Source organism: Perna viridis, chromosome 8, assembly GCF_037379345.1.
Source record: "Perna viridis isolate PV_CMFRI_1.1 ecotype Kerala chromosome 8, ASM3737934v1, whole genome shotgun sequence".
NCBI lineage: Eukaryota > Metazoa > Mollusca > Bivalvia > Mytilida > Mytilidae > Perna > Perna viridis.
Genome location: NC_142452.1, coordinates 27,072,435 through 27,089,746, shown reverse-complemented (window position 1 = coordinate 27,089,746; position 17,312 = coordinate 27,072,435). Strand labels below are relative to the sequence as shown.

General features: G+C 31.7%; 1 protein-coding gene across 2 annotated transcripts; it reads left to right on the top strand.

The window, feature by feature from the left end:
• Positions 1-338: 338 nt before the first annotated feature.
• On the top strand, positions 339-12,974 carry LOC148610041 (uncharacterized). Of its 2 annotated transcripts, none has more exons than XM_088541968.1 (6): positions 339-465; positions 1,296-1,355; positions 3,879-4,181; positions 4,475-4,681; positions 9,433-9,526; positions 12,187-12,974. In XM_088541968.1, the coding sequence occupies exons 1-6, from the start codon at positions 402-404 to the stop codon at positions 12,719-12,721; spliced, it is 1,263 nt and encodes a 420-aa protein (XP_088398094.1). In that variant the 5' UTR covers positions 339-401; the 3' UTR covers positions 12,722-12,974. The 2 variants fall into 2 exon arrangements, with proteins under 2 accessions (XP_088398094.1, XP_088398093.1); XM_088541967.1 differs by having other exon boundaries at positions 3,834-4,181.
• Positions 12,975-17,312: the final 4,338 nt, after the last annotated feature.

Sequence of the window (17,312 nt, the reverse complement as noted above, 5' to 3'; positions counted from 1 at the left end):
CTTCGATGCAAAATCATTAAATCACCTAGACTCGAAAGAAACATACATTATACTAAAACTAAATTGGAAACTTCTACTCCATCAGTAATTGTTTTTTGTCGAAGACTAGACAATAACCCTATTTTTATCTTTTTTTCTCATGAATTGTTACGTTTTTCTCTCATTGTTTGTAGTATTTAACATTAACAGACGAACGTTATATTTGTATAAAAAAATTAAACTCAATGCTAGATTTGTATTGATGAAAATAATGTTAAGTCAAGTTCGTTCCAATTCGATGGTTTGTGAAGTTTATATTTAAAACCCAACCGTGTATCGTTTGAATGATACCGGTTTAATAAAAATAACTTTAGAATAACTTCCTGATTTAAGTTGATCGGTTTATCAGATATAACTGACAAATGGCTGCGAAAAGACGTTTGGAAAACAGAACAGCGATACCTTTATTTTGGTTATTGATATTTCGTAAGTTAAATAGTGATTTGTAAAATTAAGTTATGCAACAAGACGACTGCCTTGGATAATAATGTTAAAAACATTTTTATTGCTTTGTTATGATTAGAATTGCAAAATGCGAGAAATGTTAACTTTTTTAGGACTACGTAATTCAAAATTGTAGTGATCAGAGAGTGGATCCCACAGAAGCAAATCTCGTCAATCTCCTCACTTAATTTTATTCCTCAATGAACATCGTTGTATGATAGCCCGATGTTTGAAACAGAATATCAGCAATTATTACGACGTTTTGTGTCTTTAATTTTGGGATATAAACTTGTTTCACAAGAGAGGACAAAACTTTGGTTCGCCAAAATTACTTCCCGCCGAGAATCCCTCCTTGGCAAGTGTATCAAATAATCACAATGTCATTTGTGTCGGTCAATCAATTATTGAAAATAATACAGCTACCTGTTCACATGTCCGTTTTAATCATCGCCTTTTCCAATAAAAGTACAATTTAGCAATTCTCATGTGATCAGATCACCGATAGTTACACAGGGATCATTGATTTGTTGCTTTCGAGAATTATAGTGTTATAATATTAAAAGGTAACCAGCCTTCATTTTTATCATAAACAATATCAACATTAAACGTTGTGACATTTTTGTATTTGCATGAAATCGGACGAATAGTTATTTTTGTTATATTTTATGAGAAAACATCTTGTAACCTAACACTTGTTTCATTGTTATTTTGCATAACGCATTCGTTCCAAATTTAAAACTTACAATATACTTTAAACATTACATTATCCTCTCATTCAGACAAAACATTTACATAAATACATTTCTTTTTAGGATTAAATATTGGTGAATGCAACGTTTGTGTAGAAGAAGCGAATAGATTAAACATTCCAGGTACATTATTCGTTAATTTGGAAGAATATCTGTGAAAATTAAAATAAAGGATAGGCTTTTAGATAAGTTTCAAATACACGATTTAATCGTGCAAATTTGGTACACACCCAAGAAACTCATATTCTATTATTATATACCTCTCACTCTACTACACTCCCTTTACAAAACAAGTCTTGACACTCCTGTTTCTGACCCCACTTCATCTTTATAAAGACTTGTTACCATCATTTTGGATATTGGTTTCCACAGACTCTTTAAACCAGTTTGTGTGAAAAGTCATGATGAAGAGAAACGATCATTTCTTCCACTACCTCCGTCAACAAAGGTATAGATGCAATTAAAATGGCTAACATCCTCCATCACAAAAACGTTACCAACAAATTCCCCCATATTTCAAAGACAAATCCATACCAATTATTTCATATTCCTATACTTCACCCATTGCATCCAAAATTTTCAATTCTAAAAGGCTATTGCAGAACCTCGAGATTGAGGACTTCAAGGCTAATCCACCTGACTGTTCTTGCAAAAGCTCTTCAATCAAATATGGTCTTTCTGGTCACGTCCTTACAGGAGATTTAACCATTATCGAAAACGAATCTCTACATTGTTTTTGTCTGCAAAACGTTTTATAACCAATGTTTACTATCAGAGGTAGACGTAGAAAATGATAGCAGTGATAAGACCTATACTGCTACCACTCTCTCCAAAGAAGAGAATGTGGAAAACCAAACATTTGTGCTATCCGCTTTTGGTCTCTCTACCAAGGACGAAGATTGTGATTTACCGTCTATGTACTGGATTCCTAAACTTCACAGCAATCCATACAAAAACGTTTCATAGCTGGATCTGCAAATTTACTTGCTGACCTATTTCTTCACTCTTATGAGGCTGACTTTATAGCTGATTTGATCAGAAAGAACGAATATCGTTTGGCTAGATCCTTCAGCCTCAGTTTCCGCTATATAGATGACGTATTATCTTTAAACAGTCCTAATTTCGGGGATTTCATACATCGCATCTACCCAAAAGAACTTGAGATAAAGGATACCACAGATACTGTGAAGTCAGCCTCATATCTTGACCTACACTTAGAAATCGAAGGTAAAGGTAAACTATTGACCAAATATTACGACAAATGTGATGACTTTTCATTCAGAATTGTCAAATTTCCTTTCATCTGTGGCAACATCCCTTCCGCTCCTGCCTATTGAGTGTTCATATCACAACTCATACGTTATGCCAGAGCTTGCCGAAACTGCGCAGAATTTTGTATCGCGCTATAACTCTAACAAATAGGCTTCTGGAACAGGGTTATAATGCTACAAGATTGAAGTCATCACTACAAAAGTTTTACGGTCGTCATCATTAACTCGTGGATCGTTATGATGTATCCATCAGCACCATGAAAACTGATTTATTCAACGGGTCATAGTTTGCCTTTCCTCGTTTGCCTGCCCCGGACTAGACTTTTTATGAGCAACTCTGTGTGTGTTTATAGAAAAGCAGAGGATGCTTACCCTTCCGGTGCACCTGGTTCATGCTCCCAGTTTTTAGTGGAGTCCGAGTTGCTCATTTACTTGTGTTACTTTGTATGTATGATTTTATTTACTCTATGTTCTTTGTTGTGTATGTCTGTTTTCCATGTCTGGTGTTTGTCCCTGGATTACATTCTTTTGATTATCGCTATAACCTTGGTTCCCTTAATTACTCTTTAACAATAATTTAAAAGTTATACCTAATTATGTTTTCATTACCATCCTAAAAATATTTTATGCCTATTTGCGTCTAATTATTTGTAGACTGTCCTTAAATTGGTTATTTTGTACAGCATGTTAAAATAAGAAATATTTTTAAATGAGATCTGAATATCGGCAACAAATACCGAAGCGTCAGAAGTGGGAAGATTCAAATACGTCAACATCCAAACACATAATCTAACCACATGAAATAGAGACGATCTACAGCGAACCGAAAACAAAAAAAAAGATTGCACATAAAACTGGATATAATGGATAAGGTCACACAAAGCACTAATGCACTAGCAAAAAAAAACAAACAAAACAAACAAAACAAAAACAAAAACAAAAACAAACAAAAAAAAAAACGGAGGTGACATCAGATGCTCGGATGCAACTAACTATAACCCATTAATAATAAACGTGTCAACCACTATTGACAAAACGCGTAGTCATTCATTTTTAACTAAGTATCATGTTGTAAGCGTAGAAGATGACAAGGAAATATCAGAAATTGACAAAATTAGATCAACGTAACTAAAACTCACCATAAAACATACGGTATTATCAATTAGTCTTCTTTTAAGTTGAGAATTTTATCCTGGACTGGATGATATCAATTACATTATTATCTTTTTTTTTAAAAGGCTATCCTTAGTAATTTTAAAAAATGGAAGATTTATATATATATTTATATATATTGTATGAGTCGTAAGCATATTATTTGAAATTTATACAGTTGCAAGATTTTGTTCAAACGACATGATTTCATATGACACTATAGTTTTGGATGGACATTACGCAAATACATACCATAATGTAAACACCTGTAGATGTGTAGCATCAGCTCCATTTGGACGAAATATCAACCAGATAAACTATCAACAATTGGATGCCACTTATTCACCATTACAAGTCGATTACAGTTGTGGAAGCATGATAAAGTTCAGTCAACTACAAAACACTCAAGAACGGAGATGCCAAATTGGAGGTTTCATGCTCATAAATAATGATGATGATGTTCGAATAACGTTACTCAAAGAAAAGAAATCGGGAGATACTAGATACTGTTTTAAGTTATCATTAGGTAAGCATTATATTTATGAAAGTATGGAAGATAAATCCATCAATAAATCTTAAATGCCTAAAAGATACATTGGTTAAACATTTAGTAACATGGTAGTAAATAAAAAAGGCTTCAAAAGATCTAAAATCAAATTCCAGAACATAGATGAAAGCATAGTCAAAACTATAAATAACCCCCCCCCCCCAAAAAAAAAAAAAAAAAAAAAAAAAAAAAATCACAAATAACACAATAAACATAACAAAATGACTATAACATAATACAATATAACTGTACAATTTGATGTCTACGATTAGATCCTGGTAATGTTTTCAATCTGACGTGTAATCGCAGTGAACCCAATGAAACAGAAACTACAGAGCAATATACTTCTATGTTCAAGAATATAACGCATGTTTCGGACCCTTCTTTATCTACCGATGATATGATGACTGTGACTTTACTGTTTACTGGTGTCATTAACAACAGTCAACATGTAATATTAGTGAGACACAATGATAAAGGTAACTATGCATATTCATAAGTGTACAAGGTGTAACATTTTGGTCATTTTTGGTGTTGGGATAATGATAACAATAATTGTATTTCATTTTTCTTTTGAACCTATGTCTATCACTCAATGTATCGCTATTTTAATCGTCTGAGTATTAGTTAGTGCCATTTGCTGTTTCGGCACCTTTCTCGTCTCATGCAAAATTAGATTCTAAATCATTGCATTTTGGGTAACTGTTCCGTTTTTTCTTGTTGTATAAATTTCTAAATGTCATTGTCCCGGATATAAACTTCCTGAAGAGTAGCTAGAAAATAAACAACTTAATAATCCATCTTACCGTATAAGGACAACTCTATTACTATGCTCAACGAAAATAGTGCCTTATATTTCATAGACATAAATATTACCCGCCATTACTATTAAAAGTTAACATTCTCATTTCTATGATTTTCTTTCACAAACATTATACGTCATGTAGCATATCAATCAAAATAAGCAATTCTGATATTTTTGTCTAGGGAAAAATGCCAACAAACGGTGTGTCGAAGCATTCATATATACAGCTTCCATTGCGCAGCCATTTTAAAACTATTGTTCAAAAATTATCTGACTATTGGTGATATTGTAGACGAAAAGAACGACATGACAAGGAAATATTGGACTTCTATTCGAATAGCATCTATTCGTGGCTATTTACTTGGTATGCATCGAATAGTCCGTAATATTTTGCATATCGATTTTGAGAGCGGCATTAATGGGCATTTAACTTTTACTTTGTTTTAACTTGTGTTTTATATTTCATTGACTCTGTCCTTGTCTTAGCTTTAGTGTTCTTTAGTTTTGTAGATCTTTACTGCATGTTCTTAATTGACAAAATTTCGTAAAAAGAGTAACAAATACATGAATGGACAAGAACCTTCATTCATTACACACTTTTATGCAAGCTACATGTTTAATTATTATCCTTGCCAAATGGCAACTTTTTGTTGTTTTTTTGTGAAAGGCGGAAGGTAATTTATTTTTTCGGAAATAGTGATAAAAGTACGTGGTGAGTGATAAGAATGGAGTATACCCGTAACATAAGAGGTTCAATATAAACACACGGATATTTCAGTTGTTCACTAATTAAGAAAAAGCAAAACAATCCTGTCATAACAATAAACACAAATTACAAAAAAGTATAACAGCTAAATCATATTATGCATATACATCGTTAGTTAAAATGCAAATAATAGACATTATCATTATACACTATTCAGAGTAATGTATTAAACTATAATAAACATACAGTATTCATACAGTGAATATCCGTAATAAATGTGAATAAACTTAAGCAGCACGAATACACAAATCAGGACTTTGGTCATTTATGAAAATAAATTCAAGCATGAATAACTCAATTCATTATTGAAGATAATCAATTCCATAAATACAACAAAAAGTAAATTCTAAGAACCTGTCTATCGGACTATTGTTTTAAAACTAGACAACTGTTTTGAGAACTATGGAAACAGGGAAATAAAAAGGATATACTTTATACGAAAATCCGCATAGACTACACATATGTGAGCATAATATGCAATTATATCACAAAATAAATAAAAAAAATATATCTAATAAAAATCATGATTGTCTCATTGACCCCCTGTAAAGATAATTAAGAAAGTTCACATTTGCATCATTCTTCATTGCACAAACAATCTGCTTCATTCCTTCACATATGTTTTTGTCTTTATATAAAAAAGGATCCCAACTTGATTTACTCCAAAACCGATTTATAGATATGTTCCAAATATCAATGATCAATAACACTTGTTGAACTATGAAAAAACATAAAAGATTATAAGTTCTCTCCTATACTCGCAACTAATGACACCACTGCATTACACCTCAAAGCTGCCTCTTACATCATTTATATACTAGATCTTACATATCAGGTCACTCGCTGAGACATACATGAACATCATACAACCTCATACTGCTCCATCGGATCAAATTGATACAGGGAAGATAACGTAAACTTATAGAGGGTCTGAAAAATTCCCAACGATGTAAGAACTGTCTTTGGTCGTTCCTTCCTTCCGTTCTATTCACTACACTGATTCATCGGAGCTACTAGTTTTAGACTGATAGGTATAAAAGTGGTCACACAAATTCACTTTGCAAACATATGTATCATTTTAAAAATATTGGACTGAAATATGAGTGTCACAGGATATTGATATTGCCATTTTTTTTATTTTAACAATAGTTCTGGACCATAATTGAAATTACCAGTGTTCGTACCCATACAATTTGTTGAATTATATCATTTTTGAAATATTTGACTGAAAGAGTAATCAAGGGAACCAAGGTCATAGCGGTAATCAAAAGAATGTAATCCAGGGACAAAGACCAGACATTGAAAACAGACATACACAACAAAGAACATGAAGTTACTAAAATCATACATACAAAGTAACAAAAGCAAATGAGCAACTCGGACTCCACTCCACCAAAAGCTGGGGGCATGGACCAGGTGCACCGGTAGGGTAAACGTCTTCTGCTTTTCTAGAAACACCCGCCATAAAATGTCAAGTCCGGTTTAGACAAACAAGGAAAGGAAATCTATGACACGTTGAATAAATCAGTTTTCATAGCGCAGATGGATACACCATAACGATCCGCGAGTTCATTATGATTTTAATCTTATAGCAACATAACCCTGTTCCAGAAGCCTATTTGTTAGAATTCTTGCGCTATACAAAAAGTCTGCGTAGTTTCGGCAAGATCTGGCATAACGTATGATTTGTGATATGAACACTCCATACCCAGGAGCTTAAGGAATTGTGGCACAGATGAAAGGAAAGTCCGTCGTAAAGTTTGACCGATAGTTTTTCTTTATTATCGATTTCTAAGTGTAGGGCAAGATATGAGGCTGACTTAACAGTGTCAGTAGTATCCTTTATCTCAAGTTCTTTTGGGCAGATGCAATGTATGAAATTCCCGAAATTAGGATTGTTTAAAGGTAATACGTCATCTATATAGCACAAACGGAGATTGAAGGATCTAGCCGAACGATATTATTTCTTTCGGATAAATGTGTCTTAGTCACACATATGATGCTTATTTAGACATTTTTTTTTCCATTTGAAAAATAATATCAGACCATTAAGGCAATTTCAAGCGTTGGCACTCATTCAATTTGCTAAAATATTTCATTTTTGAGAATATGGTCTCAAATGTATGTACCGCAGCCATCCACATAATGCTTAAATTTACAATTTTAACAATTTATACAAAAGTATTAGACTCATAGGTAGCCTGCAAGTATTATTAATCATGGGGTACCAATTTTCGTGGATTGCATGGGTTTGGTGAACCACGAAATTTGGTTTCCAACGAAAAGAAAATATTCCAGTCACTTGTATGACAGAGTTGTCAAATCCACGAATTTAATCCATGACCTGATGATTTTCTCCTAAATAACGGAAATTGTCACCCACCAATGAAAATTATCCCACAGTATGTTAAAACTGTTCGAACACATTCACTTTGCAAAAATATGTCACTTTTTGACGATATTAATATTTCCATTTTTGATATTTTTAATAATAATTCTGGACTATTATAAAGACTGTTCACACCTGTATAATTTGCAGAATTTTGTCTTTTTTGAATTAATGAAGTAAATGTGTCGCAGCCACACATATGATGCTTATTAAGACATTTATTTCCCATTTTAAACAATAATATCAGACGATTATTGTAATAAAATGTGTTTGTGTCCTATAATTTGCAACAAATATGATAGTTTATGTAGAATATGGACTGAATATATACACATAGAAGTAAGTGTCTTCCATCTTTTAAATCTGAAATATAACAAGAATATCTTTAAATACGTTAGTTACTATCATTTATAAAATTATATTCATTCGCAATTCACACATATATCTACATTTTCAAGAATTGTTTGCCTAATTATTTCTCATGCAGCTCGGATTGGCAATAATACACAATGCAGGCATCGCGTGATTTCGGTAATTCCCGAACTCGGCTGCAAGATTCTATAATCGATATTGCATGCACGGAACTGTGCGCATTTCATAATACATTACATATGTATGATAAACCGTTATATTACTTTTTTATTTTGGCAATAGGGAATGGGCATTGGACAACGGGACATGAAGCGAAGGATTGGGGGATGGGGCAAAAGGGGAATGGGGCTATACGGAATTGTGCAGACATGGGACAACGGGGCATAGGGTAATTGGGCATTGGGGAATGGGGAATAAGGCGATGGGTTATAGGCCAAGTTTAAAGTTTATCCAATACAGGAACTGTATATAAAAAGTTTTTGAATGCTTGTTTTTTTTAACCTTTGAAATGAGTGTTAAGTGTTATGTAAATTTAGTTGTCAATAATCAGTTTTAAAAAATAGGTAAAGTTTAGTGTCCCTACAAGAGATAGAGATATGCAATACGAGAAAAGTAATGCAGACTTGCTAAAATAACCTTTATAAATTTTCAAAATCTACATTTCTGAACACGATAAAGCTGCACTTTTTCAAGATGTGCGTATACCTATTAAAGACCGTTGGTGACTTCTGTAAATATTTACATTTTTATTCAGGTTATACGATGGTGCATTTGTTGCGTTTCACCATTTCTTGAAGGTTGAACTTGATTATTTTTGAAATATCATGTAATGTAAGCACAAATATACCTGTTAATCATGTCATTTATCAATAATACAAATTATCGTCGTACATTTTAGATATTTTTAAGACATTATATATAGCAATTGGATGTGGAACAGGTGGATTATTTATAGCAGTTGCTGTCGGAATTTGTCTCTTCTATAAATTGAGGTATGAAAGAAATATGTATTCAATATAGTTATTATATAAATAGTAGTGTTTTATCGAATGTTCCCAGTGAAATAAATTTCGTTAATTCACACTGTGAGCTAAATTCGGTAATTTCACTCTCTTCACTTTCTGCCGCCAAAACGTCACAACTTTGAAATCAATCTGCCGTTCATAAAATTTCAAATTTATGTTGAAAATAACAACGAATAATCTGGAAATCTATATAAAAAATAAGACAATCTATTTGGTTATCACACATAACCAAAATATGATCAATCATGCCAAGAACGCATTAAGAGTCACAGTGACTTTCCTACAAGCATGACACTCTGTTGTTACCAATCTGCTTAACAATACAAAGGATTGACAAAGTCATTGGGACATTTAAACTGACAGATTGCTATTGAAAGTGTTGATGAATACTCACCTATAAATATTTTTATAGGTAGCTCCTGGTTATTTAAATCTGAAGCAGGTACCTGGGCCTGAGTTCACATTTAATTAATTATATTTTGTTTTGTGTTTTGTTTACAAGGTTGAAAACCGTGATTTAAAATTGTATGTTAAAGTATTTTTATTATCTTAACTACATTGCACAGAAGTCTTATAGATGTACATTTTTATAAAAATGAGACCTCAGTTAATATTTACTCCCGCCTTCATAAAACTGGAATAATTGTAATACAAAATGCAAACAGTTTGAGGTTCACATGAATTACAACTTTTGAAATAGTGCTATGAGTTTATTTTATTCAGTTTCTAGTAGGAGTAGGCTTAATAGTGAATTAAGTGCTTTATTAATTGTGAAGGATTTCCCTTGGAATTATGATGTTCCAGATTAGGTGTCCGGGTTTTCATAGTTTGGGATTAAGTATGTTAATAATAATTATCATTGTTATAATTTGTGATTTAGTGCATTGAGTTTGATTGAAATTATAATTTGGGATTATAAGTGCATTGATTTTTAATGAAATTTAAGACTTGGCATATTTGTTATTTACAGACTGTCTTTAGATTAAATGCAGTTCATTCCATTTTTAAATTTAGATTTAAATGCTGTTTTCCTTAAAACTTTTGTTGATTATTAAAGTGCAATGACTTTCATTCAAATGTTAAATGATTTTCGTAATCATTAAATGTAGTTTGGGTTCTAGTGCAATGGTTATTTTTAAATCACAGATTTGGATTCATTGCTTTTTTCATTGGAAGTACAGCTTTGGGTTACGTGCAATGATAAACATGTCACTGGAATTATATGGAGAATATTTCTTAGTTTCGTTTTCATTGTAATTGTTGTTCTGGATTAAGTGCTATTATTTACAGCTCTGATTGGAGTGTTTCATGTGAAAAATGATTTATTTTGGAATTATACTTATGGCTGAAACGCATTAAATTTCATCAGAACTATATATATATACATTCTGTTCTTGTATATTTTAAATAATATGAAAACATGTACAAGACTTTCATAAGATTCCGAACAATTGTTCAGGTAGATACTTTGAAGGAGTATATTTCAATGCATACATAAAATAACCAGTATTCATTGGATTCAGCTTTTAGATGTGATAATTCAAATAAATAGTAGCATAACATTGTAACTTTCATTTCATAAAAGTGTTACTATTGTACTTTAATTTACCATTACATATTTCATATTTGCTATCCACTTTGGGACCTGTAGGTTTAAAGCTTTTTTTACTTGGAAAACTATAAACAATATTCACAACCAATAGTTTTCCACATTAGTGTTTTTCCTGTGTTAGCAAGTACAAAAAATACATTGAATATGTTTCTATCAATTGCTAAATGCAATAACTAAACGACAAAAAATACCAATTATGTAAAAAATAAGGACATTTCCTTAAAACACATTGTGAGTAATATTCACAAGCTGAGAAAATTTCATATGATGTGAAACATATCGAGTACTGGCCGCCATACACATGACCAGGTTAATTTTCATGGGTGCGTGGCTACCTATTCATCAACTCTTAGCAACAGTAGCAACTGGTCAGTTTTAATGTCCCAATAGCTCTGTCAATCCTTTGTATTGGTCAACAGATAAGTAACAAAAGAGTGTCATGGTTGTAGGAAATTCATTGTAACTCCAGCGCGGAACAAGTTTGGCACACTCGTTAATTCAAACGTTCTTCGGCACTCGTGATCATATTTTGGTTATTCATGTCTTCCAATTAATTATAATATTAATATTAAACTTGACGAAACTTAAAAACAAAAACAAATAATAATACATAAGTGAATAAATTCTAAAATGTTAAAAATATGACTTCATATTTATAATAGATCAATCAAGTGGGCTTGCAAAATGTAAAAATGCAATATTCAGATATTAAAGAAACGTACAACATTTCTGTATCAAACATGCTTGAATAAAATTAAAACATTTGGAAAGTGTGTGAACATTTAGTGGGGTTTTGTGATAACATATTAAAAATTGAGTCTGCAAGAAGCAATTCAAAACAAGAATGATTGAAGTTATTTGTCTTTCAATGATTTTCTGGCACATTAATATTGGATATATATGTATCTTTTTTACCATTTTTATCTTCATTTATCAACTCTTTGTTTTTCATAATATAATATACAGTTATAATCTAATTTGATCAGAACCAAACTATGTCTTAAAATGTTTATAGGCAAACAAAACGAACGACGAAAAAAGATAATGAGCATGCTGATGAAAACGATGAATATGGACTGCAGTACAACACATTCTACGTATCCAGTAATGATAGCGATGTACACACAATTGTCAACAATGGACTGAACTCGCCTAGTGTTAGCGGGAGCGAAATTGCATATCAAATCGAAAGAAATGATAGCGAAATATATGTTAATAACATGCCAACCCAACAATTAGAGTCAGACAAAATTAAAAATGAAAAACATTATATCAACATGGAGAGAGACTATACAGCAATTGTTGCGGACAGAAACTTGTCGCTACCAATAGAGTCCGATAGCAATGACAACAACGGGGACGAAAAAGATTCCGGACATGATGCTTTCCTTAACGAAACACTAAAACATAATGAATTATCTTCCATGACTCACGTCATAGCGCCAGGAGTAGAAGCATGTGAATATGCAGTTGTAGAAAAACCCAAACGTGAAAAATGTAGAAATGATGTTTATGCCGTAGTCAACAAATCTAGAAAAAGGAAATCGTAATTCATTTCTGTTACAGTAGTCACAAGACTAATCAATATAAACACGATTGTAAAAATGCTTCAATTTCAATTGATTTCTACTAGAACTTTTATTTCATATTCTTTTTATAAGTGGATATAGGTTAAGCTAACTTAAATACTTTTAACTTTAAACGCGATAAAGAGTGTAACAAATAAATAAATATTGTATCATAAACATGTCGTATGTGTTATACTGCTGCAGCTGGAAATTTAATAAAAAATTAGTTGATCAGTATTGTTGCATTGTTAGTTGTAATGACTTTTGTTACTTATTATATGGCAAAACGTAATTATTGATCGCGAACAATAATTTTGTTATACATTCTTTAAAAGGGTTGACTGCTTAGTCCCTCGATGAATCAACACTTTAAAATGTCACCTTTATAAATGCGATTGGTATTGTTATTGTAATTTATATCATTGTTAAACTTCAGTGAATTCGCGAGAAAATATCATAGACGAAAAAAGAAACATGCTTTAAATACGTAACCGATATTGCCAAGTGATCATGTAATTCAATGCCAAAAAGACAAAACTATGTTAACATCTATATAAATAACCAACAGAACGACGTGTTGACACTAAAGGCATGCAAACAAAACAAACAAAAACCCCGAAACACAACGCAGTAATGTAAAAAAATCTTATAAATCATCTTAAGTATTCGGAAACTTATAATAGTGATGAATATGTTTGCATATCTTTCTTTTACTTGCAAAAGAATTGAAGTTATGTAGACCTAAACAACACAATTAAAGTTTAAAATGAATTGAATTAACTTTTAATATTTCATATAGGGTTTTGAATACAAGTTTGTCCGGACAGACCGATATGGAGTGACAGTTTTGAATATAATATGCGACCTTTAGCTGTCTTAGATGTTATTGCTCTTTTATCGGACTTCATCTTCAACGAGCAGCAAAATAAAGCAGAAATTGCTCGTTAAAACCTCCGGTACTCATTAGTTCAGAACCTGTTTTCCTTAGGTTTCTTGTTTGTCATTTTATATGTATTTCATTAGTCATTTTGTGTTGTGCAATTTGTTGTAAGTGTATTGTAATTTGGTGTTTCGTTGATGTCTTGGTACCATGGGTATTTTGCTTCTGGTACATGTAAGCCATTGCACATCACAAATTCATCTCAACAATTATAAACAAGGTAGGAAGAACAGCCGAAAAACTGGATCATCAATAAAGTAATCAGTCATTATTATTGTAACATCTCTATGTTTGCAATGAAATAAACATGTACTGATTACCATTATTTTAGTCGGATTTTTATTTTTTTTCCACCGTATAATGTAGGAAAATAGTCATTGAATCTAAGTTTTAACTTTTCAACTTGGTATTTAAGAGATCGCTAGCGTATTCTATTTATGTTGTATTCACTACGACTGGTATGTAAGTACAAAAAAACACTATTAACTATATGCATTGCAGATTTCGATATGCTGTACATGTGTTTCAAGGAATAACCTCTGATCAACAGCATTAGAATCAAATATAAAGGAAGATCTAAATCCACAAATCAATTGAATACAAGTACTCAGAACAAGAACTTTTGAAATAGGAAGCGAAATCCATCATGGAGATGTTATAACATGTGCAATTAAGTATCAGAGTGTTAGGTATTTGAAATTTGTAATACTGCAAATTTCGATAAATATGATAAATCCAATCTGGTATATTTTGGGGTCACACAAGTCCGACTACTGGGTTAGTGAATATCCTCGGAGATATTTTGTTCACCAGCAGTGTTCAAAAAAATTTATACGATATTCAATATATAGTAAAGCCGTCTTCATGCCAAATGTGTTAATTTGTGGCCCGCTTCAGTGATGACCTTTGATTTATATAACGACCAACTCTTCCAGAAAAGAGGGACCAAGCCCCTCCCCCCCCCTCTATTTGGTTTCGCCTATGCTACTTAATATTTATATAAAACGTATTTAATAAAACTTCATCTTTGAGGAAAATCGGAACAAATTCATAGTAAAAAATATCAAGTATTGTTTACATGCAAGTGCATTACACTTAGATCAATACGATTATGGTATTTGTAATTACATTGAAGATATCTGAGTCTTTAAATGTCAAAGTACAATTTGAAATTGTATATTTGTATATTTGTTAACTTCTTTTAGATCCCAGTTCTATATTGAACGTTACATGCAGCAGAACTGTCGCAGATGAAAGTTATATGTCACCCGTTATTTCTTCAACGGAAAGTTCAGAATCTACCAAGTACTTTGTAGAGACAACTAGGGTCACTTCTAATCCACAACTGGCAATTCTCTCATCCAACTCAATCGACGAATCAGGAAATGTACATGAGATTAATGTTATTTATTAAACGTTTTTATACTCTAAGTTTTAAGGGTAGTCCGGGTTGCCCATTTTTAAATTTTGCTTCTTCCAGCGTGTTATTTTTTTTTCATGTTGTTTGTTTTATTTATCTTGCTGTCTCGTTTGATTATTATATTTTTTATTTTGATTGCCGTTCTAATCACTGCTTTCCCTTTAACTTTCTTGTACCATAAACTATTTGTAATAAGATTTTATTTTTTTTATATAAAACAAAACATTGTTTCAAAAGCGGCTTAGCAATGATAATTTGTGATGAGGGCCAAAATGAGTTAAATTTCAAGTGAAAAACGATTGGTTTACACAAAAGTACACATGTTTGTTCCAAATCGTAACAAACACCTTGTTATGTGTTTAACAGTAAACTGACATTAAATGTAAAAGATGTAAGTTTAGATATCTTTTTGGAATTAAATTTTAGACGTGGCTTCATTTTTTATAATACAAGTATTTTCTATGCTTTATATACAAATCAATATACTATGAAAGCACTATTGTTCGTGGGGTGCCAATTTTCGTGTTTTTCGTGGGTAGGCCAAACCACGAAATTTGGTTCCCAACGAAAAGGAGATTTGTATACTAAACGCCTCAAAACCACGAATTCAAAAATCTACTTACTTGTGTTTCTTCCCTAATCCATAAAAATTTGTATTCACAAATCCAAGTACTTTCACAGTATTTCAGCTACTAGTATATTAATTTATAAAACAACTATCAATATTGTGCATTATTCAGGTATTTCAGACAACAACAATATCATTATAGCTACTATTGTGGGTTGGATATTGGCTGTTGGGTTTTGTGTTTCGACGATGGCTTTATTATTTTTAAGGTAATGTGTTGATTTTTCTTAAATTTTAAAACATCAAAACATGCAAACATCAATGCACATTTACAACATTTCTTTTATCTTATTGCATTGATGTCGATATACAAATCTATTGTTTTTTCTCGACATCAAGTCTGAAAAGAATTAACTAAACATAATCAAAATTGTGATTACTATGAATATGTTTCAGCAAAAACTCATTTCAAGAATTACTGTTATGTTGTTTTTTTTTTTTTCGCTCTATGAAGAAATAATCTCCATCACATGATGCACACTAAACAACATGTGTAGCAGGTTACTTTCAAGTGTGATATTATGTCAAATAGACTGAACAAATATAATTGTCAGTCCTTATAATTAAATTTAGTAATTCAACAAGTAAATCATATTCACATTACAAAAGGGTTAGGGCCTTATTCTGCCTACTGAAATAAATCGTCTTGAAGAGTATTCAGTAAATAAAACAGTATTTTTCACTCTTTTGCAATTTATTTCACAGTGAGATCTAGCGTTATACAAAAAAAAGATTGAAACTGAAAGCGTGCATTTATTCATTCTTTTTACAGGAAAAAGGATATTTTGACAAAACTTTCAAAATTCAAGCAAACTATCGCTTCAAAATTACGAAGTTCAACTTTACCTGTACATGTATGATTAAACACCTGGCCACTTGTTTTACTTAATTACACCGTTTGTTTTCAATGCCTGTTTTTAGCATTCGTAATAACACCCTCAAAGTTCTACATAGTAATTTACTTTTGCGTTGTTTGAGAGACTTTTAAAGTGCTGGTACATGTACATGTATAAGCATTAGTGTATATACAGAAACCAGCAGCATACTCTCTACAGATAATTTTGTTAGTGATAAATGTACCAACGCAGTTCATTTCCTAATATGATCCGGCAACACTATTATCATACTCTCTCCTGAACAACAACAATGAAATGATTAAGAACACGTGTTTCAAGGAATAACCTTAACTTTGTTAGTAATAAATGTAGCAACGCAGTTCATTTCTAATATGATCCGGCAAAGTTAGAAACACTATTTTAATATCATACTCTCTCCTGAACAACAACAACAACAATAACAAAAAATAATCTGTGTTTATTGACCTAATGAAATGATTAAGAATGTTGAATCTAAAAGCACCTCTGTCAAGACAACATTTTTTTTTACCGAATCAAATATCTCCAATACATGTTTATGTACAATTACACATACCAAACATGTCCCTGCATGTATTTGATATTGCAATTATGTATGTAAAATGTTTGTTCAATTTTTGGGCATTTTGTGTGTATAAAATCCTGTCTGAATTGTCTGTATATAATGTAATTTACAAATTTCTGGTATATTGCTTTCGTATTCAGTGAAC

Coding starts and splice junctions, on each gene's coding strand:
- LOC148610041 (XM_088541967.1), top strand. CDS start 402: ATGGCTGCGAAAAGACGTTTGGAAAACAGAACAGCGATACCTTTATTT. Junction 1,356..3,833: donor GAATAGATTAAACATTCCAG/GTACATTATTCG, acceptor AAATTTATACAG/TTGCAAGATTTTGTTCAAAC. Junction 4,182..4,474: donor CTGTTTTAAGTTATCATTAG/GTAAGCATTATA, acceptor GTCTACGATTAG/ATCCTGGTAATGTTTTCAAT.